General features: G+C 41.3%; 1 protein-coding gene across 1 annotated transcript in view; it reads left to right on the top strand.

Annotated features, from left to right (window-relative positions):
• The first annotated feature begins 8,344 nt into the window (after positions 1-8,344).
• The window catches only part of CFAP418 (cilia and flagella associated protein 418), a 354,461-nt gene continuing 337,783 nt past the window's right edge, over positions 8,345-25,022 (top strand). The window contains exon 1 of the mRNA XM_044065930.1: positions 8,345-8,401. Coding sequence (XP_043921865.1) covers positions 8,345-8,401 — 57 coding nt within the window. The remainder of the gene's footprint in view (positions 8,402-25,022) is intronic.

Genomic DNA, 25,022 nt, shown 5'->3' on the forward strand with positions numbered 1-25,022 from the left:
GTTTGCATTTCTGGTTCAATTGAGCTTGTTATTCTGATGAAGTCATTGGTTATATTCTGATGAAAGTGCTTAATAAACTTTTGGTGTGATCTGTCTTATGCTTCACCATGCATGGATTGCTGACTCTGGAATGTTTTTTTTTTTTTTTTAGTTTTAAAATAAATTATCATTTCAAAGTAAACTACAGAACACCCTCTATGTACCTTTCAGAGCACAATAGTTATCTTAACCTATTAAGTGAAATTTCCATTAAACTCAAGACCTTACTAATGGGTGACTTCAACTATCCATCAATAAATTGGCTGACCTACACTGTCAATGGTGGGTGTGCCCAGCACTTACTTGATATTATAAAAGCTAAGTGACAAACAGTTATCCATCCTTTAGGCAGCCCAATATCCTGAATCTTATGCTCACAAATATGGCACTTCTTGCACAGCTCCATGTGTATCATAATGTCTTGTTAAATCAAAAAATAATGTAGTATTTTTTCCTTTAAAACTGGTGGCACTTTCCCTGTAAATAGCTTTGTGTTTAGGGACTTCTCAAAAGCAAACTTTCTTCAGTTACTTGATGAATTAAATAAATTCTGCTGTAATCCTCCTCTGAAGGATTCTATTGCTAAAGCTGCAGGTTATGCCTCTGACCTCTCTTCCCCCACTTAAGTAGTTGTATTGATAAGGCAGTCCCTAGCCACAAAAATATAATGAAAAGTTTGAAAACAAAACCCTGGGATGGAATACCTATATAAAATAAAGTATACAATAAGATAAATAAACTGCTTAATGCTTATAAAAGGTTTCATTCTACCTACCTTAACAGCACACTTAAGCAAACTAGCAAAGAGCTTAAGGGAACAATTAAAAAGCTCAATGCTGAGTGAACTTAAAATAGCCACCAAAACCAAAACTAACCATAAATCTTTCTTTAACTATGTCAGGAAGTTAAGAAGTGTTCAGAGCTAGTCCACAATGATGCTACATATTCTGTCTCAAAGGAAATAACAAATATCCTAGCTAACAATTTTTGTGCAACTTTTACACCACTCACAGTTATAGCTATCCCTCATGTTCCACAAGCCCAGCCTCCTCCTTTAATTACTATGGTACAAGTTCTCTCAGTCCTTTGAAAATTTAAGAATACTGCATCCATGGGCCCTGACAATATACCAGGCTGCCTGATTAGAAGTGCCAAATATGGCCTTTCTGAACTCCTACTTAAACTCTTTAATTTAAGCCTCTCCAGTGGTTACATTCCTGAAGCCTGAGAAACAGTTATTGTAATGCCATTATATAAGGATGGCCCAACCATGGGCCCTAGTAACTACAGAATCATTAGTCTCACTAGCCTCATATGTAAAGCTATGGAGCACATTATCTCAGACTTCATTAACATGAGCATTGAAAATCTCTCAACCCTGGGCCCTGATCAATCTGACTTTATCAAAGGAAGGCCCTAATTGTTTCATTAATTTCTTTGAAAAAGTAACTGAAGCAGTGGCTAGTGATTATACAATGCATGTGGCATATCAAGATTTGGCCAAGGCCTTTGACTTTATTCCACATGCAAGCATTATTGATAGACTTGTAAAGTAAATTTGAATAGAAATCCTTATATTGTGTGATGGATAGCTAAATGGTTGTCTGACAGAACCCATGTGGTTATAGTAGCAGGTGTCACTTCTGAAAGTATTATTTATTTATTTATTTGCAGTTGGTTTACCAGGATAGTCCAGCACAGACAAAACTTAGTTACATACACAAGATTGCTAAATATTATTAGTTTATACAAGTAGTGGAAAAAACATTTAGCTCAGAAAAATTCAAGAAATTCAAAAAAAACAAACAATGAAGATTTAATAAATGTGAATGTGAGAGACAATAAGGTAGTGAATTACATATTATTCAGAAGGAAACATGCTTTGTTAGGTAGATACCATATTTTTGAATATGTAGTGAGGATGCATGGTTTTTGAAGGCAGAAGACAGAGAGGGACAGAGGTTGAGAATGAGCTTATGAGCTAAGGTCAGCTGTATATAGATAAGATGATTAGGGGATGGAGGACCTATGGCGTGGCTTTGGAGGAACTAGTAAGATACTGATTTTGACGGGCAGAGCATACCTTTTTTTGATGTTTTTTTCTAATATTTAGTTGTAGATGGGAGTTGAACTTTGATTGTTAGAATTAGAAGACCTAGTAGTAGCTTGGTTTCAGATACAGTTCAGGGTGAGTTGTTTTAGCAGATAATTGTATGATGTTTGCATGTGGAATGGAGATCCTTGGGGAACTCCAGTGGGGGTACTAAGGAAAGAGGAAGTGTCTTTTTCTCATACTGACTTGGCCTGCCTGTTTGATAATAAGAGAACCACAATTTGGGAGAGAGGAGAGGAGAGGTTAAGTTTGTTTGTTTTAGGAGAGCAGGCTCTATTAACCGTTTCAAGGACAGGAGGGCTGTCATAGTGCTATGATTTGGCCTGAATCTGGATACACTTTTCAGGAGTTTAGATACCTCCTTTATCATTCATGGATGGAAGTAAAGTAGTATCAGCTCTGTACCACAGAGTTCAGTTTTGGGCCCTCTCCTATTTGGCATATATTTCTCAGACCTTCAGGTTAGCACTTCTGGCCTATGATTAACTAAGTTTGCAGATGACTGTAAACTGGGTGTTGCCTTTCGATCTTCAACTGACTCATAATTGCTCTTATACAGCCTAGTTAACAGCTGACAAAAGAACAATGGTCTCAAATTAAATGTAAAAAATGTAGCAAGGTTCATTTTGGTAAACAAAACAGTTTGACTTACTGTGCAGGAGAGGGACCACTCCAATCAGACACTTTTGTAAGGGATTTGGGTACTCTTGGTTATAATTCCTTATCATTTGACCATCAAGTCTCCACAGTAGTTCAGAAAGCCTTTTATATGGCCCATGTAGTTTCTAAAGGCATCTCCACTAAATCCAAAGAAGTATTAATTTCCCATTTTTCATATGTTATCAGACCCATTATTGAACATATCTTTTGGCACATTTTTATCTAATCATATCACACAACTTGACAACTTCAGAGATTCTTAGCTAAAAAGATCATTAGCCTCAAAAATCTTAGTTATCAGGAGAGACTGGCTACCTTTTCTCTGCACTCAATCTCTCACAGACTCTTCTTTGGAGATCTATGTTTAACCTTTCGTGTATGAAAGATTCAAACCTATTTGATCTCCTACTCTCTCACAGAACTAATGGTACATCCAATACCCTGTTAAATGAACTAAATCTTCATTATAAGATAAATAAGACACATTGGTGTGATAGATTCTTAACTCAACATACCCCTTATCTCTGGAACAAACTTCCATTACATGTCAAGCAGAGTAGCACCTTTGCCACTTTCAAGGTAAACCTAGCTAATTGAATGGAAAACCCCACATTTTCTCCAGTTTAGCTTGTCTTGCCCTCCTTAAGACTAGAGGGAACTTTGGAATAGGAGTTTTTGGCTAGACTGGAAATGGTCTGCAGACTGATTGCCTAGTACTTACCCATGAACCTAAGAACCTGTATAAACATCACAATACAAAATAAAAAAAATATACTCTAATTATAATTTTTCAAAACAATATGATTCCAGAGCCAGATTTTATAGCTGACTTTTAACAGACACTAGTTAAACATATATTTGAAGGTACATTATTTTAGGTATGTTACTCTGTACTTTAATGAATCTATTGACTATTAAGAATCTGTTTTCACTTAGATGATTTACAGCTGTTTTTAACTGCTGGCTGTCAGTTGACTTAGACTTCCAGGTTTTTAGATGTACTTTCTGAGTTACAGTTAGTGTAAAACACTTGAAAACATATTTAAGGGATATACATATTATATAAATATGGTATAAGCAGAGTGAATGATCATACTAGAGCTGGCAGAAAATTGATTGCAGAGGCATTCATAAAAGCTTTTCCCATTTCATTTCAGTTTCTCTTCTTCTAATTCTTCAACAAGTACTTTTTCACCTTATGACTCCAGCATCTCAAATGAGTCCTTATTTGCCTTCAATACTGACTTTCAGTTTTAATTGGTTACAATATCTAAAGTTAATAAATGGCTCAAGAATAATTCCAATTGTGCATAGGCTGGCTCAGGTTGCTTATATGCTATATTTATCAAGGTCGGTGATTGCCCTTCAATTAATCCACATCATTGCCACTTCCATCTCAAATGGTATGTTTCCAGACTTGTGGAAAACTGCTAATACAACCCTTTTTACTAAGTACAACCAGCTCTAATCCAGAATCCTAGCAGTCAATTTCCTTGCTATCTCCTCTAGCCAAGATCTTGGAGAAAGCTGTCCAGATTTTTACAGAATGTCCAGATTTTTGCCTTATATTTTTTGTCTGTTCCTCATAAAAATTAGCTTTTCTGGCAAATCACTGGTTAATTATTGAGGATTGAATTCAGAAAATAATGACGGACATTTGAATTTCAGACTTCATACCCATCAGAAAATTCATGCTAATGCAAAACATTTTATTCTATCAACTTTCTAAGTTTGTAATAGCAATATTTAAAAAAATTGCCCCTATTTTTAGGCCTTTGTTCCCCCCATTTTGTTTGCCATTGTCCAGATTTCTTGCTCTTAGAGGTTGACGGGTATGACAATGAAAGGGTCATGGCATCATTACAGCTCTACTCTTTCTTTCTTATGCATTTTTCCATGTGATGGACTCAGGGACCATCACTGTGGCTGTATTCATTGCCCGCTACATATGAAGCAGAGTAACACCCCAACCACCTACATTGTAAACCTAGATAACTGGGTGTCAGTCACAAATTCTCCCCTAGTGAATCTTGTTTTGCCCTCCTTAAGGCTGGAGGGAATATGGTTTATTGAGCTTGTAATGACCTGTAGACTAATTATATATGACCCTCTCCAATGCCTTTGATCTCCTACAGCATTCTTTTTAATTAAATAACTCTCTGTTTATGGCTCCAGTTCTACTGCAGTAAACTGGTTTTCTGCTTAGTTGGGTAAGATACTCTTTAAAACTGTCACGCGTGCTACATATTTCTCTCCCTATCTTGAATTATGTTGTAAACCACAAGGTTCCATCCTTGGACAACTGCTATTTGCCATCTGCATTAATTCCTTTGACATGTGACTGAGGGCATTGTTCTGTATGCAGATTATATTGTTATTTGAGAATCAGGCTGCTCACCTGACACCACCACAGATTACTTAATTTTACTTTGGCTTCATTATGGCAGGCTTATAATCACTAAAGCCTGACAGTTAATCCTGGCAAAACTAGTGCAATGCTCTTTGGAACTCCAAAGCATAACTGGTTATTTAATGACAACTGGGACTTTACTGGCCTAGATGGAGGTCCTCTGAAACAAGTGCAGTTCATAAAATGTCTTGATGTCCATCTTGAGCAATCTCTTAATTTCTCTAGCCATACCTACAGTGTGGACAACAACATTATTTTGATGCTTTATTCATGCAATAGCTTTAAAAATAATATAACAGAATGGGACAGGCTTGCAATAAGCAAAGTATATACTCCTACCTTTGAGCGCTCCCTGCCCACTATTAGCTCTACCATGGTTTGAAACATAATGAAATTTCATACATTGCAAAAATCATATATGTTGCTTTATTGTTGGTAAAGGGAGCAGCTTTCATATTTCTAATGCATTTCAGTGAGCAGATTTGCTCCAAAGCAGCAGAAACACTTACTTTCCTGGTAGGTAGATTACTGTATAAGTGCCTTCATATGGACCATTGCAAGGTCTTTTACTGACTTAATTCTGTTAAATAGTTCCTTAGACTGCTCAGATATTCAACTTCTACTGCTCCTACAGTTGACATGTCATTATTTTCACTTGCCTATACTGATAAGCCTTCTATCATCTAGGCCTTACTGCTTGGAATGCTCTTCCTAATACCGTCTATCAGCTCTCTATACTTTCCTACTTCTCCAAGCCGTCAATTTTTCATTTACAGTAGCAACATAAATGCAAATGTACTGGATTTGTAATACAAAAGCCTAAATTTCTTAGCAGCTCAGTTCAACTGTGCAATAATTGCACACCAGGGAACATGTATTGCACTAAGCAGTACTAAGTATTATTTTGAACATACCCATAGTTTTGTCAGGTTTTAATGCTCTGCCCCATGCACATTATTCCATTACACTGCCTTTTTTATTTTTATTTAATGCATCTTCACAGTTTTTCTTAATTTATTTGTGTAATTAGTTCAAGACAGAAATGAGACTTCAGTGGTTCAGTACTCTGTAGACTTTTTGACTCTAAAAACGTAGCTAAATAAATAAATGAAATATTGCTTAAGCTTATTTTAATTGACATGGACCAGGCTTAGTATTTTAGCGTATTCTTTTAGTTTTCATAGGTTCATTGGTTGTTACTAGGCTAATGTCCAATAGGGCCCTTCAAGCATAGCCGCGCCCCTGAAACCAGTTGAGTCCCAGGATTAATACGGGGGGGGGGGGTGTCGTATTAGTAGGCAGGTAGCTAAGGATTTATAGGGCAGTGTTAGTTAGGATAATTATTTTCTTATTGATGGTTTCCATCCATGAGACACAAGGGGGCAAGACCGTGGGAAAATTTAAAGGACTATTTTCCCCACTTAATAGTCCTAGTTTATTTTCATATAAAAACACACATTTGAGCATTAATAGTAATGCAAGGTCCCAAAATATATCAGAGAGAAAGACATGCTGACACATAATAACAGAAATTGTACAGCATGGCAACACCAAGTAATAGCTGTACATTAGTTTAGACTTCAGATGGAAGCCTACAATATGCACGTGTGAGTGTGAGTGAACTTACCATAACAGTAGATGTTGAAATCATCACTGCTGCAGTGGCCTAAGCTATATGGTTACATCCTGCATAGCATATAATAGCTGGCCAGCTTCCAAAGCTTTAGTGTACCTTCCAGGTGTCCAAATCATTAGTTAGCTGAACTGACTAAAAGACAGGTTTGTGTGCCAAGCCCTTTAGAGCTTTCATGCCAACTGAGAGAGGAGGCTGAGTCCTGGGGAGACATTGCTAGGAACAACAACACAAAAAATGCACACCACTCTGGCATAAAAAAACACACTTAAAAACAAGGGGAGTGGATGGAAGGAGTGGCTACTGCAGCAGCAATCATTTGAACATCTACTGATGTCCTTCTATTCTCATGTTGCAGTATTCTGAACCCTTGGGTTATCTGCTGCTAGCTACCTGAACGTTCAGCCAGTATACAAAAGCTTCTAGTCACTGCTAGGTACATGGGACATCTGACGTTGGCTGAGGGAGTGTGGGCCATAAAAGTGATGTCTGCACATACCTTTCCTCAGAACGCCTCTGCTGCCAGTTAAACTTCAGCTCTTCCTGACATCTCTGCTGTCAGATCTTCAAATTAAAAGATTAAGTGCCCCATTGGGGACATTTTTTCTGTTTCTCTTGAGTCACTGCATGCCTGTTTAGGTTCATTTCATCCAGGAAAGGAAAGGAAAGTGCAGGTGCGGACATCAGATCACCGGTAAGGACACCCATGAGCTCTGCCTTTTCTGCTTAGGGCCTACACAAGACCATCAAACTTGTGCAATCTGTCAAGCCTTCTTACCTAAGACACTCCACAGTCGTCTGCATGCCCTTAATATTTACCTAGAAAACCAGTATCTTAAACACTTTGAGCTAGCAATGGAGGGGCTGTCCGGTCAGACCGTAGAGCCACCTAAGAAAAAGGCCAAAGTTTCCAGGCCTGAACCTGATGCCGCACCTCCTCTACCCAGCGTCCCTCCTGTAGCCGATGTTCACCTGGAGGAACATTTGGAATCTGCCGAAATAGGTTTAGTAGGTACCATTTGTGAAGCTGCAGAACCTGGGTTGGAAAGCACGTCTCTGGAAGTCTTGCAGATGTCATCCACCGATGACGAGGGTGAAACTAGACTTGTTACAGCCGTCCAGACAGGCTCTTCCACTGCTTCTGAGCAAACAGAATCTAGGCCTGCTTTAGCCCTTATGCCTTCTAGGCCTTTCCTGAAAAAGAAGCGAAAGATTAAACATGCTTCCCCTCCTGCAGAAAGCCAACTGGACTAGCAGGCCTTTTCCCAGAGCCTATTTAATGCTTTTAGGGTCCTAAGGCCTGCTATGCCTGCTTCTTAACTGACTCCCCCACCTCTCCTTAGTCCCAGGCCTCATGTTGATGACACTCTCCAACCTGAATCTGAGGACTCCTCAGACTCCTCTTTGGAGAATTCTCTTTCCTATGTGTCCCAGATGCCCTCCCCTCTTGGGGCATCTATATTACATAGTTGAAAGATAAAAAGAGCGAATGCTCTTTTATCGAACACTGAAAGGCAAAACCATTAAATATCGAAGACAAGGAACAGTAATTTTTTTCCCAGGGAAAAAATCGCTGCTCAGCAAAAATAAAAAAAATCCAAACACAAAATAAAGTGGGGGGTTTTGCCCACCACACCCCCCCCTACTTAAATATACTAACTCCGAGATTGCACCACAGTGGAGGAAATGGCAAAGTCCTGAAAATGGCTCAGTGATTTTTTTCCCTGGGGAAAAAAATCGCTGTTCAGTGTCTTCGATATTTAGTGTTTTTTCCTTTCACTATTCGATAAAAGAGTGTTTGCTCTTTTTACCTTTCGACTATGTAATATAGACCCCCTCTTGGGTATGCTTTCCCAGAGGAGGACTCTGCTGAGACAGACTCCCCAGGAGAGGACCTCACCTTTGGTGAGACCATCTCAAAATGAGAGAATATTTTAAGTGGGATTCCGATGAAATGTCAGAGGTCCAAAAAAGATACTATGAGCTCTTGCAGGTAGACACTTCTGATCCTTCTGCCATTCCTCCAGTTTTACCAACCTTCTTGGAGGCTTTCAATGCAGCCTCTGTGAATCCAGATTTCCAACCACTTGCCCCTTGATGGCCTGACAGATTCTATAAAGTCCCTGAAGGGGCTAAATTCCTGATTAAATGCCCTGCTGCAGACCCTGACACTGTCTCAGTCTCTGCAGATAAACCATTCAGGCTGCTTCCCTCCACCTCTGTCCTTCCCACAGACAAGGACAGTAAGACAATGGAGCACAGTGTCAAAAAAGTTTACACTTCTGCAACCTTGGCATTTAGGGCATTAAATTACCAGACACATATGTCCAAGTATGCTCTGGCCCTTTTGGCTCAGGTCAATAAGGTTTTGGCAGACCTCCCTGACTAACCTGCCAAGTCTCAAATATATAGCCTCATCTCATTGTCTTCTCAAGTCATAGACATTCAATTAGATGCAGCTATAATGCAGCAGAAGCTTTTGCCATATCTACAGCCTCTGCTTCAGGCCTTAGAAAATACTCATGGTTAAGACTACAGCCCTTATCTGATTATATTAGGGACAAACTCTTGGAAGCTCTCCTGGATAACTGCTCTTTTTGAAGCTAAAGTGGCTGAGCTATTCAAGACTCTTCAACAAAAGGGGGAAGAACTCCAGGACCTCAAACACTTGTTTATCTCCCCTATCCCCATATTTCAAAGAAACTACTCCACCAAAACCTAGTTCATTTGAAAACACTCTGCTCCATCCCCCCATTTTAGGAGCAGAAAGAGCACCAGGAAGCAATGGACCCCTTCCAAGCCTGCTCAGACACCTGCCCAGAAACCTCAGTTTCAAGACAGAACAGGTAGTCTGTGACTGCCTGCCATTGCTGTCCACACCACCAAATTCCATTCCCCTGTCCCTAAGGCTCTCTCACTGCCTTCCAGTTTGTTGAATCATTAACTCAGACAAGTGGGTCTTGTTCATTATAGAAAAGGGTTATTTCATGACCTGGATCATCCCTCCTTCTTGGAGAGGCATCCCACAGCCACCCAAAGACCAGCCCCCCTTGCTTCAGCCAGTTATAGACAACCTCCTTTCTCAGGGAACTATACAACCCATTCCCCTGGCATTACAGGGAAAGGGCTTTTATTCCAGACTCTTCCTAGTACCAAGGAAGGATGGACAATGGAGACCTACCCTGGATCTCTCCCACCTCAACCTTTTCTTAGAAGTGCCCACCTTCCGTATGCTTGCTCTACAGATCCTCTTTCCCTTGGTAATGCCTCAGACTTTTCTAGCCACTTTGGACATAAAGGATGCCTACCTACACATCCTGATAAGGCCCAGCTACAGGAAATACTTATGTTTTTCTGTGGGTTCCTCACATTTTCAGTTTCTGTCTTGCCCTTTGAACTCTCTACAGCTCTGAGGGTATTCACTGAGTGTCTGGCTCCAGTTATAGTTTATTGCAGGGTCCAAGGGATTCAAATATTTCCATACCTAGATGACCTTCTGATACAGGCAGAATGTTCCAAATTTCTACACCACGAACTACACAAAGTTATCTCAATCCTGCAGGCACTGGGATTCAACATCAATTACCCTATGTCCAACCTGAATCCCTCCCAGGATCAAGTTTTCCTGGGATGCAGCATAAGAACAGATGTCATAAGAGCATTCTTTCTACTCCAAAAGGTGGAAAACCTAAAGCAGTGCCTGTTCTCTGTCCTTCATGTCACTGCTATGACAGCCAGACAATATCTCAGATTGCTGGGTTACATGGCTTCCACTATCACAATGCTGCCATTGAGAAGACTCAACATGAGAAAATTGAAATGGTACCTGAGGTCAACGTGGACCCACCATTCACACTCCTTGGACTTCAACATTCCCTTCATTCCCTGCCTGAGGAAGGAGATCCTCTGTTGGTTGGAGCAAATCACACTCAGTCCAGGACTCCCCTTACATCCCCTTCCCTCAGTTCAGGAGATGTACACAGATCCCTCAGATCTTGGCTGGGGAACTGCTTTAGGCAGTCTGAAGGTGCAGAGTACCTGGTCAGACACCTTCAGGTGGGAGCACATCAATATCAAGGAAATGAGAGCAATCTTATTTGCCTTGAGAGCTTTTCTACATATCCTAAAATAAGGACCCCCTGAAATTGTTCACAGACAGCACTACAGTTCTATGATATGTGAACAAACAGGGGGGAACAAAATCCTACTTGCTATGCAGACTTGCATTCCAAGCCTGGGAACTGACGGCCCAACAAGGAGTCTCCCTGCAGACAATTTATATCCCTTCAGCACAGAAAACTCAAGCAGACACACTGAGCTGGTCCATGTCATAATCCCATGAATGGATGCTTCACAGGGATGTGTTCCTGGACATTGTCCACAAGTGGGGTACACCACAAATAGATCTGTTTGCCTCCCCTCTAAACAGAAAACTACCACTATTTTGCATCAGGCTACCCAGTCCCCTAGTGAGGGCAATGGATGCCTTTTCAATCTCTTGGAAGGGGATGTTTCTCTATGCATTCCCTCCCCTTCCCACTCCTTCAAAAAGTCCTATTGATAATCCAGCTGGGCAACCAAAAAGCTTGGTGACTCCCTTTTGGCCAAGACAGCATTGGTTCTCCCCTCCTTCTGCATTTAGCCAGGGGCAATCATCACAAGTTACCTCACAGAGTGGACCTTCTCACACAGGACAAGGGATTCCTAATCCATCCCCACTTGGAATCTCTGAACCTAACACTCTGGGTGATAAAATCTTGATCCCTTACAGATAACTTTACACAGAGGACATGCTAACATTCCTGCAGGAGGCCAAGAAACCTAATACTAGGGAGATCTTATTTGTGTAAATGGAAAAAATTCTCCATGTGGTGTCTACAAAGACAGCTGAATCCACTGCAAGGTGAGGTCCCATTAGTGTTGTCCTATCTGTGTAAACTCCTGCAAGCAGGGCTGGCATATTCCTCTGTTAAGGTCCACCTTGCTGCTATTTCAGCTTGTCTGCCTCTTGATCCTCCTCTTGCATCCCATCTTCTGTCAAAATTATTCCTCAAGGAACCTGAACTATGTTTTAGAGAAACTCATGATTGCTCCTTTTGAACCAGCATCCAAAGCATCCCTGAAACACTGTACTTGGAAGAACTATACTCCTTGTGGCCCTGAAATCAGTTAGGAGAGTGTCAGAGTTCCAGGCCTTCATTGCAACTCCTCCCTTTCTCCTCTTCTACAAGGATAGAGTGACCCTGAGGACCAATCCCTCCTTCATGCCCAAGGTGATCAATGAGCTGTCCTTAACCCAAGGTATTCACCCACCCAGCTTTTTCTCACATCCACAGAATGAGAGTGAGAGAGTCTTGCATTCCCTTGATGTTCACAGACAGCTTAGATTTTATCTTGACAAGACCAAGTCCATTAGTAAATCAGAACAATTATTTGTCTGCTTTCACCCCAGGGCTCTGGGAAAAGTGGTGACAAAACAGAAATTTCTGCCTGGACTTCCAGGGCTATATCCTTTTGCTACACCTACCATGGAAAACATCTAAATTAAAAAATTAAGGCCCACTCCACTAGAGCCATGGCTTCATCTGGAGCCTTCTTTAAAGGACTGGATACTGCTTCCATTCTAGAGGCAGCTACATGGACATCTGTCCATACCTTCACTAAGCACTACAGACTGGATCATATCTCCAGATCTAGAGCGGTATTTGCTAGGGCAGTCCTACATGGTTTCATAGAAAATGGTTCCATGCTACCCCCCTCTTCTTCCCTTTCAGCTTTAGCACTCAACCAAGGGTTTGGAATACTGCAACATGAGAACAGAAGGACATAGAACAGTTGTGTAAAATCTTACCATAACCACAGATGTCCTTCTCTTCCATGTTGCAGTATTCATTCTCTCCTACCCCCCTTTTCAATTAAAACTATCTCTTCTTGGATGACACAGGACTTATACAGCTATCCTGGGACTGGGGTCCAACTGGGGCATTCAGTTCTGAGGAAAGGTACGTGCAGACATCACTTTTATGGCTCACGCTCCCTCGGCCAATGTCAGACATCCCACGTACCTGGCAGTGACTAGAAGCTTTTGTATACTGTCCGGATGTTTGGGTAGCTAACAGAGGATAACCCAAGGGTTTAGAATATTGCAACATGGAAGAGATGGACATCTATGGTTATGGTAAGATTTTACACAACTATTCTTATGGTAAGTTTACTTACACAACTGTGCTATGTTTATAGGTAAGAACTAGGCTAGCTGCCCTTGTGGGGTCATTTTAAGCCTAGCCAGTTTCCTTTCAAATGTGAAGATCAAATCTTGCACCTTGTGTCTGTGAAGTAAAAACCTTAACCATTATACCATATTGATCACTGTGCAGTAGCCTAAGTTATATGGGTAGATTATCATAGCTTAGAACAACTGGGAGGTTGAAGGGGATGCTTCCAAGAGACCCTGGAGAATGGTCCTAGCAAAGCCTGATCTACTTTGTAGTGCTTTGTAAACTATGTACAGAGGACTGAGTTGCTGCTTCTAGTCCAACCTTTTTCAAAAAGCCATTGATAAAGCCAAGGTCCCAGTAGAGTGTGCCTTTCCCTGCCTGGAATTATTTTGTTGTAGTAGGAATAATAAAAGGTAATAGTCTGAGGCAACCACTTGGGAATAGCCTGCTTTGACACAGGTTGTCCCTTTTTCTTATCTTGAACAAATAATTGTAAGTTCGGAAAGATTTTGTTCTGTTAAGATAGTAACTGAGTTGTCTGTGGACATCTGAGGTAAGAAGTATCCTTTCTTCCTCATTTTTGGATTCAAAAGAAAATAGACGCAAAATAAATAAATCCACTAAGGGAATTTGCCCCCTGAAACTCTCCTTGCTAAGTTACTGCTGCTACTGTAAAATAATTAAAAAATTAAGTGGAAAGATTCTGTGCTAGAATCATTAGCTCGGAAGAGCACCAAGAAAAAACATACAGTTTCCAACATTTGTAAAACTCAATAAATTTCCAATATAAAAACATCGACTGTGATAAAAAGCTTTAGGCTTAAAACATCAGTCCAAATTAGTTCTTGTAACTCGATAAAGCTTTTATTATTTCCTTTCAATAGCATGGTAGGTGAGCACTTACCATGCTATCGAAAGGAAATAATAAAAGCTTTTTCAAGCCATAGATTCATAGGAGATGACTAGGCTAAATTTTTGTCAGTTTTACCCAGATTTTACCCAATTCTCTATCCCTAAGAGAAATATAAGAAGAATCAGCAAGTGGGGGTTTTACTAATTTTACAGACTGCCTCTGCTCATAAGGGATATGGGTGCCATGCCAGGAGTGAATTTGCAATTTCTCATCCAGATTGACCTTAAGATGGTCACAGAAGGGCTCTGCTTCATGTGAATAGGAAGCCTATTCCTGAGGAGTGGCAATCTCTGGGACACATATGTGTCTCTCCAGCATGATCTATTCATGTCAGAGATCAGGTTTAGATTTTTGGAGTGGGTAACCTTTGTGCAGTTATTTTTGCGAATATGCAACATCAGGGCAGGGTCAGAGACTGCACTTTAGGTCAGGCACAGATCACTCTTCAGTAATCGGCAGGAAACTAAATACAGCCCCTAGGGCTTTTAATCGATCCACATATGATATGTTGGTTATGCCCTGTATTTCTTTTTGTGAGAAACCTCTGAGGACACTCCACCTATTTCAGGTGTCTGGTGAGATACATTCCAAAGGGTGCATTGTACCTGATTATTGGTCTGATGAGGGCCAAGGAGAGTAGTACTATGACATCCCTGGATCTGGATGCCATGTCCTTATTTATAAGCCGCAAAGAAGGATTTCTTCACCACTGTGGACACATGGTGGTCAAAGTTCAGATTATTCCCTGATTACCCAGATACTCACCACTGGGTCCACTCTTGGGGTGGTGTTATCAATGCTGTAATTTGCAGGGGTATTTAATTTCCCAAAGGATATTATTATGCATTTCTTTGCATTTAGTTTAAGGCCATGGCTCTGACAGTAGTCATTAGTCTGTGTCAGACCTTTCTGCAGGCTATCAACATCATTTGGGAAGTCAAAGATTGCCCCCAACTTGCAGTCATCAGCAAACCTGGCCAGGCAAAGGTCATGTACATTTGCCTTGACATCTGAGAAGTATATCCCAAACAGTAGGGGGACCAGCACTAAGGCTAGATGTCTGGCATCCTGCTGGATGTGGATTCCCATACTCTAACAACATGTGAACTATCCATGAGCCATTTGGCTACCCATATGGTGATGTAGAAGTTTATGCACAATTTTGTGAGTTTATTTATAATACCCAAATGGGGTATTATGTCAAATGCCTTGGCCAGGTCAAGGTAGCTGATATGCACTGTCTTACCCTCATCCATGGCCTTGGTGACCTTCTAAAAGAAGTCCACAAGATTAAGCAGGCAGAACCTTCCCTTGACAAAGCCAAAATGGGTTGGGTATAGAGTTTGGAGATTTCCTATGTTGTTGTTAATCAGGTACATGATTATCCTTTCCATAGCCTTGCATATGAGGATAGTGAGACTTATGAGTCAGTTGGTTCCATGGTCAGTTGATGGTCTCCCCTTGTGCAGAGGTTTGACTTTTGCTGTTCTCCACTTTGCTGAGAAAAAGTCTTTTTGGTGACTGTGGTTAAACAGAGATCCAAGTGGGTCTGCTAGGCCATGTGTCAATCTATTTAATAGGCACTCTGGGATTCTGTCAGGGCCCACTGATGCCATACTTCTAGCTTTAGAGAGTGCAGTGACAACCTGTTCTTTTGTGATAACAAGCAAAGGAATGGTAGGGGGTATGTCATGGGGAGTGACTGGAGGTGACGACAGGGTCAAATTTGAGATTACTTTATCAGCTAGCAGATTTGCTATTTCTTCTGGATGAGTATAGGTAGTGCCATCTACAGCCAGATCAGCACATTGTTGTATGTTTCCCTTAACATTTTCAGACATAACTAAAAATGCTTTTTGGTTATCATTTGCTTGGGAGGCTATTTTAGTCTTGTATTTAACTTTTAAAGATTTGCCTGTTGAGACTAATGATTGATTTTTTTCTCCATGGTGTACCCTTCCACTTACTTATAGACAGGAATTTCTTCCTTCTGTTGTATACTCTATTTATGTCAGGAATCCACAAGGGAGGCTTGTTTTTCCTGGCTAGACCTGCGTTTAGTTCGGTCAGGTACTGCAGTTTCTATGCAGTTGTTTATGTGGTTGTACAGGGCATTCGTGTAAACTTCTGCATAGTCCTTTGTGTTTTTTGGCATTAGAGGGAGCTTTAAAATTACCTGAGCTATCACTTAATAGAAGATAATTTGCCTTTTCAAAAATTCTTTAAGGTTTTAGGGTTTGATGGGGAGGGGTTACTGTTACATTTATTTCAAAGGAGACTCAATTTAAGATACAATCTTACCAATGAGGACATTATGCTGGGGCGTGGGGGTGCAACACTCCCACATGTTTGTGAATACTATGTCATGTGAAGGATATTGGAGCCCCTAGTGAGAGTGCAGACCAGCTGTTCTAGAGCATTTGCATAACAAAGTCACGGAATATCTCAGCCTGCATGTTATTAGTCGTATATGTTTCCCAGTTTATGCAGGGATAGTTAAAATTGCCCATCAGTACTGTGTTGGGCTGAACGGTAAGTGATTCTAGTAACTTCAGGTATGCACAGTGGTTTTCATGATTCATGATTGGGGATCTGTAGCTAGAGATGATATGATGTGGCTTTTTGCCTATGGTCAGCTGGACATGGAGTAGCTCATGTGAGTCATCTTACTTGACCACCTTGACATGTGACTGTTTTTTATGTAAATGGAAACACTTCTTCCTTTCATTTTTCCTTTTCAGTGGGTGGTCTGAATGTGATAGGCATTGTAGCTTGCATTGCTGGGGTCCTTTCTGCAATCTTGAACCACATCTCTGTATCTGCATAGACTTCAACATTCTCCAGAGCAAGGAGAGCTTCCAGAGAGAGCAGTTTCTTGTTAAGACGCCTAGCATTGAGCAATGGAAACTTCAGCTTGGTATTCGAAGAACGGGTTATGTTTGTAGGTCTGTTGGTTTTGCACTGCCTAGAAAAGACACTATGTGGGTGGCTAATGCCTTGGCCAGTATTTGAAAGCCTAGTGGTGACAGGTGCAGATCATCTCTGGCAAAGCAGCATGGTCTATCGATCATGTTGTCCCAGGATGACAAATACTGGATTCCATTGGAATAAGTCCAGTAGTTAAGCCAATTATTGAAGTTAATCATTTTCTGTTTGTACTGTGGTATCATTCTTGGTGAGGGTAGAATGCTGCTCAATGGGAGGTTCATACCAGCCTTTGACACATATTCTGAGAGGTCCATCATGTCTCGGTCAACATATAGTCCAGGGTGGTACATCTCAGATAATTCACACCCACATGGATTATGAATGAGTCATACTGGTACCTGTGGTTGAGTGACCTGAGTGCCTGTGCGACCTAGTGAATTCTTCCACCTGACTGTAACCTTCCCTTTATTCAACCAGGTGAGGGGGCATCCATGTGTCTCATGATGGAGTCTCCTATGACCAAGATGTTTGAATGTGTAGTATTTAGCCTTAGTGGTTTGCATTTGGAGACACAGTGATGTGTATTTTTATGTGTAGTGGTTGGTGTTGACTTTGTTTTGTTTGCATGTGGTTTCTAATGGCAGAGTAAGGGAGGCCTTTCAGATTTAGTAAGTTACTCATGAGTACCTCCTCATATGTGGGTTTATGTGGTGAGACCTTATTTAGTGAAGGAAATGATGTGCATGTGCTGACAGCCTGTTTGTCATTTGATTTGTCAATATGTGAAGAGTCATATATCAGTTTTCATAGTATAATTACATCTCTTACGCACTGTGCTTGTTTGTTTCAGGATTATGTGGTTGTCAGTAATTATGAGGCAATTGTTACATTGCCTCAGGATGCCAATGTTCACCAGGCTGGCCACATAGATAGCAGGAAAGTGCCTATTCATGGTTTCATGTTTTTTTACTATGTGTTTAACCAGGGACAAGAGTGGGTAGATTAAAGTGGACTGGGATGATAGCACAGGGATAAAGAAGGGGCTCTATACTCAGTATGAACTGCAGCTATCCAACAAGATGATGCTGACCTATGCATAATGCAGATGCTCCTAGTACAGCAGGGAGACTGGGGAAGGTTGCAGAGATAGTTAGCCTAAGGAAAATATTAACTTGATAGTGTTTGCATCTCTGCGGGGCACTGCTAACTGCCACTGCATGGAGAGCAGACTAGCGCAAACACTAGGTTTATACAGTATCAGAAAAACAAGTTTTACAATAGCAAGGCCTACAGACCAATCAGGAAAACACACAATAAGTGCTCTGCCGGTGGCCCCCAACTCAGATAGGTTTTCTACAGCACAATTATGCCAAAAGAGTGCAGTCAGAAATCCCTCTTAATGGAAAAATGATGGTTGAAGACTCTAGTACAAGGAAACTACATAATCTAGATATTACTATCCTGTAAAATAGCAGACATAATGTAATTATTTACTACAGCAGCAGCATTGGAAACAGTCCAGCTTTGCAACTCTACTAAAGTATGAGAAATGTAACAATTAATACAAGATTCTTATGAAACACAGTAGAAATAATAAACAGAAGTACAAAATTATACTTATTTTTGTTCTTTTAGCAGTGGATAGCTGTAGATACAGCAGATTCTCTGTAACTCTCAGGCAAAATGGCCAAACCAAGAACAGCTCTGAAGAACTGAGCACAAACCCACACAAACAATTGGATTACACAGAATCAGAAAAAACAAGTTTTACAACTGCAAGGCCTACATACCAATCAGGAAAACACACAATAAGCTTTGAGCCAGCAGCCCCCAACTCAGATAGATTTGCTACAGTGCACTTCTACCAAAAGAGTGCAGTTAGAAAACCCTAATGTCAAAATGCTTAAGAGCTCAAGTGCAGGGAAGCCACACAATCTCAATAGTACTGTCCTGTAAAACTATCAAACACAATATAATTATGTACTATAGCAGCAGTGGAAACAGTTCAGTTTTGAAACTCTACTAAAGCGTGAGGAATTTAACAATTAATACAGGATTCTTATGAATGGGCGTCAGCAGTTGGGGACTTTCCTGTCCTAAACATTCATGCAATGATGACCTGGGAACCATAAGTGAGTATCCTGTAAATCAGAATATTTTGAGCGTTTTTCCTGATGTGTTTGTGTGTGTTTTTGTGTGTGTGTGTGTGTGTGTGTGTGTGTGTGTGTGTGTGTGTGTGTGTGTGTGTGTGTGTGTGTGTGTGTGTGTGTGTGTGTATGTGTGTGTGTGTGTGTGTGTGTGTGTGTGTGTGTGTGTGTGTGTGTGTGTGTGTGTGTGTGTGTGTGTGTGTGTGTGCGTGTGTGTACGTGTGTGTGTGTGTGTGTGTGTGTGTGTGTGTGTGTATCTGTGTGTGTGTGTGTGTGTGTGTGTGTGTGTGTGTGTGTGTGTGTGTGTGTGTGTGTCTGTGTCTGTGTACTTACATTTACACACTTGCTTATGCAACACAGGCTTCATAGTTGCAATTATTATGATGAGGAGGTGCATCTGTACTTTGGTAACAACAAAAATAGCACTATCACTTCCTTAACATTTCATAGGACTTAGATGGACTCTGAAGACATAAAATTACTGCCTGGTTAAATCACTTGCTCATGTAACATAGGCTGCAAGTGTATTTACCTCACATGGCTTGTACCATTTTGTCTATTTAAAAATACTTTTTTGCCTCCTCACCAAAAGCATGATTTTTACTCCTTGCAGTTGCAGCTCTACTGACATTGCAGAACTTTCAGCAGCAGGCTAATGACTAGACAAATCACAATGAGCTGGAAGGATCAAACTGTAAACAAGGATCTTAATTTAGAGGGACCACTCAGAAATTTGTGATGCCATTATTTCAATACAAATGTTGGTATTGTCCAGGAAAAACAGGACATTTGAGAGGTGTGTGTCACATACAGTGCTCAGACAAACACAGTGACATACACATGCATATTCACACTCAGCACTGCTTACCTCTATCAGTTATTTCAGCAAAGTGAAGTGCTTCTAGTTCATTCCAGATAGATTCCCACCATTGAAAGTCATAGGTGTTTACTATAGAAATGCAATGTACACTTAATGCCTTTGGAACCTTGTCTGTCCCATGTTTGCATTATTGGGTGTCTGCATCCCAAACTGCATAAGTACTGCAACAGGGTGTGACTCCCCTGCACTGGCGCAGTAATCAAGGAGCCTCAATCCACACCACTGGCAACAGTGAGGGATGTACACAATGGGAGGATGACAAGTACTCACACAGTAAAGTGCAATTTCCCTTAAGAGCACACAGAGATCACAGTCAGTCTGGGGATGGTTTCTCCCTCTTTTTCCAGATCCCCAATAAGACTCCCCACTGGCACAGCTATAGGGTTAAGATCTCAGCTGAGGGGCCAAGCAAAGATCTCCAGTACCGTCTCTGCACAACCAGTGCTTTGTGTCCCTGCCCAAGTAGCTGACACACACACACACACACACACACACACACACACACACACACACACACACACACACACACACACACACACACATACACTTTGAGATGCGATTTACATACAAACACACAGACACTCCTGGGGAAGGCTGGCCCAGGTTTACTAGCTATGTCTCCTTCTGCCCAGATTATAAGGTAGTTATTACTGCCACCAACCCCTACTTATCAGCTACTATAAGGCCATTACAAAGGGTGACCAATCCTACTGTGTAATGTTACTATTATCCAAATGGTGCCAGGGTATTCGGAGTGGCCTGTAAAGTGTCACCAAATACATATGCAAGTACTCTAAGAGCTTAAATATGTCTCACAAATATCAGCCACAAAGATAGGTTTAAATATATTTAATAAATAATAATAAAATAACAAGACAATACTCAGAAAACAATCACAGTTACTTTACAGTTCAAAACCACAGGAAATATTTAAAACACAAATGCAACACAGTCTCAATTAAATACAGAAAACATCTAAACTAATCCTTACTATATTCTTAACTATATTTAACAGAGTTAGTATGCCCTAAAAATACTTACTTATAGAGTAAGGCAAGTGGAAATGTTGATGAGTGGATGCTTTTTTTAGGTCCAAGACAAAATACAAAATGCATAGTCTCTTTCTGAGAAAGTTCTTAAATTAATATCAAACATTACTGCTGAGTAGCTTGGATGACATCACTCTTTGTCACTTGCCTTCAGTTCCCAGGCTAACAGAAACTAACATCTCTGTATTAAAAATACATATCTCTCAGATGTTTGCTCAGAACTGGAAGTCGTAAAACAATTAAACACCTTTACATTTTAAACCTACTAATTACTTCTCTCTAAGACAATAGAAAAACCTCTAGCTCTGAACATTGTGTCTGCTTCACTCAAACTGAGAGATAACACAATTGTAAAACAATTTCAACGTATTTTTTTGTAGTGTTGCAAGTTAACTCTGTATGTTCCAGCTTCTACTATTAAAACATAAATTTGCACAGATATATAGTTTCTATACATTTCTGTTCTTTTCCAGTAGGGTACACTGTGGACACATCCTTGATGCTCAGTACAATACAAACCCTATTCAGCACACACTTCTGCACCAGTAGTTTAATATACACATATATAGCTGTCCTACATTTGTAAAGCAAGCATATGGATCATGTTGCTATTTTCAAATCACATATAATTATTTACAAAATTCCAGATAGCTGGGCTGGCAGTGTCCTATTTCTCGGCCCCCGGAAACTCAAGCTAGTTTTTCAAGTGACCCTTGAGAAATCTTGCTTGAAAGGGTTGAGCCTATCTAGGAATACCTTACCCAATTCCTTGTCTTGAGAGCCCATCTGTGTTGGCATTGCTAACCCCACTGTGGTGCTGCACTGTCATATCATATGTCTGCAACCCTAGGCTCAACCTTACTAACTTGACATTTTGCTGGCTGGCTCAATGTAGCCATGTTAAGGGATTGTGGTCTGTAACCACAGTGAATTTTCTTCCATACAGATAAGGCTGAAGTTTTTGCAGTCCTCACACTATGGCTAGGCATTCCATTTCTACAGCTGTATAGCATTCCAACCTGGGTGACTGAGATATACCACTGGGTGCTCTTCTCCCTCTGAAGAAACCTGGCTAAGTACAGCCCCCACCAAATGTTTTGAAGCATCCACTGGCACAACATATTCTTTGCTGTAATCTGGACTGGCTAACACAGGGGGTCACCCCAAAGCTCATTTAAGCTTCTGGAATGCCTGCTCACATGCTGGGGTGCACACTACCTTATCTGGCCTGGTTTTCCTTGTCAGGTTTGTGAGGGGAGCAGCTATGGTACTATAGCTGGGGACAAACTTTCTATAGTACCCTGCTGTCCCTAAAATGCCCTCACCTGCTTTTTGGTAACAGGGGCAGGCCACCTGACACTTACTGGGCTTAATGGTCAACCCTGCCCTCTGTAGTGTGCTCAGCACCTCCCTGACATGCTGAAGGTGCTCTTGCCAGGAATGGCTGTAGATAGCTATATCATCTAGCTAAGCAAGGGCAAAATCTCCTGCTCTTACTAGGATATGATCTACTAGCCTCTGGAAAGTCTCTGGGGCATTTTTTATCCCAAAGGGCATCTTCGTGAACTCATACAAGCCAAAAGGAGTTACAAAGGCTGACCTCTCTCGAGCACTGGGAGTCAAAGGCACCTGCCAGTAACCCTTGGTAAAATCAATAGTGGTAAGATACTTAGCCCGACCCAGCTGCTCTAGGGCTTCATCTGTCCTAGGCCTAGGGTAAGCATCTGACTCTGTGTGACTATTTAATTTCCTGTAGTCCACACAGAACCTGGTGCTGCCATCCTTCTTTGATACCAGGACCACTGGGGAAGCACAGGGACTGCTGGACTCCTGAATTATCCCTAGTTCCAACATTTCCTGTATCTCCTGTCTCAGAGTCCATTTGCTTCTCTCAGGCACCCTATAAGGAGCCTGCTTAATAGGCCTTGGGGGTCCTGCATTTACATGGTGCTACACCAGGTGGGTGCACCCTGGTTTCCCAGTGAACATGTCCTGTAACACTGCTTGAATTTTTTGAACCTGGGTAGGGAATAGCTGCTGGGACATTGCTACCTCTTCCACTGAGGTGTCTGTTTGACCTCACTGAGGAGAACAGTCACCAGATCCCCCTCAGACTCCTTCTGGCATCTACTGCAAATACTCACCACAAGGGCCTCCCTATCATGGTAAGGTTTCATCATGTTAACATGGTACAAATTGTACCCCTGCCTCCTGCCTAGCAGTTCTACCATGTAGTTAACATCACTGCCCTTCCCTACTGCCTTGTAGGGTCCCTCCCAGGCTGCCTGCAGCTTGTTGTGTCTGACAGGAATGAGAAGCATTACCTGCTGCCCTACAGCATACTCTCTAGCTCAAGCCTTCCTGTCATACCAGACCCTTTTCTGCTGTTGGGCTTCTGTCAAGTTTTCCTGGACCAAGCCTATGAGTTCCCTGAGCCTTGTTCTGAGGTTTAGGACATATGCCACAACAGACTTCTTGTGAGATTCACACTCACCCTCCCACTCATCTTGAATCAGATCTGAAACCTACCCTGCTGAAAATCTCTAAGGTATATGGTAGCATAATCTACTACCACTAGGATATACTTTTCCCTGTGGAATTTTACTGGCAGCCTCTGTTGGGGCAATCTGGGCTGCCCACCATGGGTTCTCTTAGACCCATAAGCAGCACTGGGTGTCCCTTTCCTGTGCAGTAATACCCTGCTTGCTAGGTATAGGTCTCCCTTCTTCCTCAACTCATCTGCAGAATTGCATTGTCTATCAGCTAACTAGATTCTCATGTCCTCAGACAAAGTGCTAAAGGCTTGTTCCCTCAACAAATGGTCTGCCAGCCCTTCAGAAGTGGTGACCTGACATTCACTCACCCACCTATGAAAATATGTGTTTAGTTCAGCAACATATTCACACACACTTTCATCTGCCTTTCATTTATGCTCACAAAACTTTTTCCTATAAGCTTCAGGTGTTAACTTAAAACATTCTAGCAAGCAGTTTTTTACTATATTATAATTTCAACAATCAGTATCAGACAGTTTGGAAATAACAGTTACAGATTTACCATGAAGTAAGGGGGTTAGAAACCATACACAGAGCCCTTGGTCAACATTATACTGTTTACATACCCTTTCAAACATATGAATGAAACTATCAAAATTATCCCCCTCTGTAAATTATGGAAGAAATTTACTGACCTTTGTTGCTTCTGGGGTTCGGTTACTCCCTTCCCCATTACCTCCACGACTCTGGCGAAGAGTCAGCATCTGCATTTCATGTTGCCTCTGCCTCTCCTTCTCCTCAGCCTCCAGCCATCACAGTTTCTCGTTTTCCTCAGCCTCAAGACATCTCAAGTTTCTGCTGCCTCTATTTCCAAACACTTGGCCTCCAGCTCAAGTCTCTTTAACCACATATGGATTTTTAAGTCCTCTGTGGAAAGTTTGAGCTGTCCATTTTCTGAGTTTTGTACATCTCCACGGCCAGTCTGATTGTCCTCATGGTTGCTATTCTGTGATGCAGCTGTGACCAAAGCTGCAATAATGTCTGCTTTAGTCAGGTTGGTATGCAACAGTCCTTTAGTCTGGCACATTTCAGCCAAATGGCTCCTTGTTAACTTGCCATACTCCTCTGCTGACATGCTTGCCTGCTGTCCCTGACTAACTAAGCTAACAAAAGAATAAAACAATTGTGATATGAACTTTGTTCACTGTGCAGTTGATTGAGAGTACAAACACCTTCAGTGACCTGTACACTGGCTACAGGAATTTAGTATCCACACCACTACAAGCCAACATTAATGTGATGTGGTTAATGAACCACTGTCAACCAATTGATATGTAATGTGGATATCCCACTACTGCTAAACAATTTAAATGTGACACCCCCGCACTCACCACTGGCGACAGTGAGGGACGTACACAATGGAAGGATGACAAGTGCACACACAGTAAAGTGCAATTTCCCTTAAGGGCACACAGAAATCGCAGTCAGTCTGGGGATGGTTTCTCCCTCTTTTTCCAGATCCCTAATAAGACTCCTC

The sequence above is a fragment of the Protopterus annectens genome, chromosome 3.part0 (genome assembly GCF_019279795.1).
Source record: "Protopterus annectens isolate FY-2018-M chromosome 3.part0, PAN1.0, whole genome shotgun sequence".
Classification (NCBI taxonomy): Eukaryota; Metazoa; Chordata; order Ceratodontiformes; family Protopteridae; genus Protopterus; species Protopterus annectens.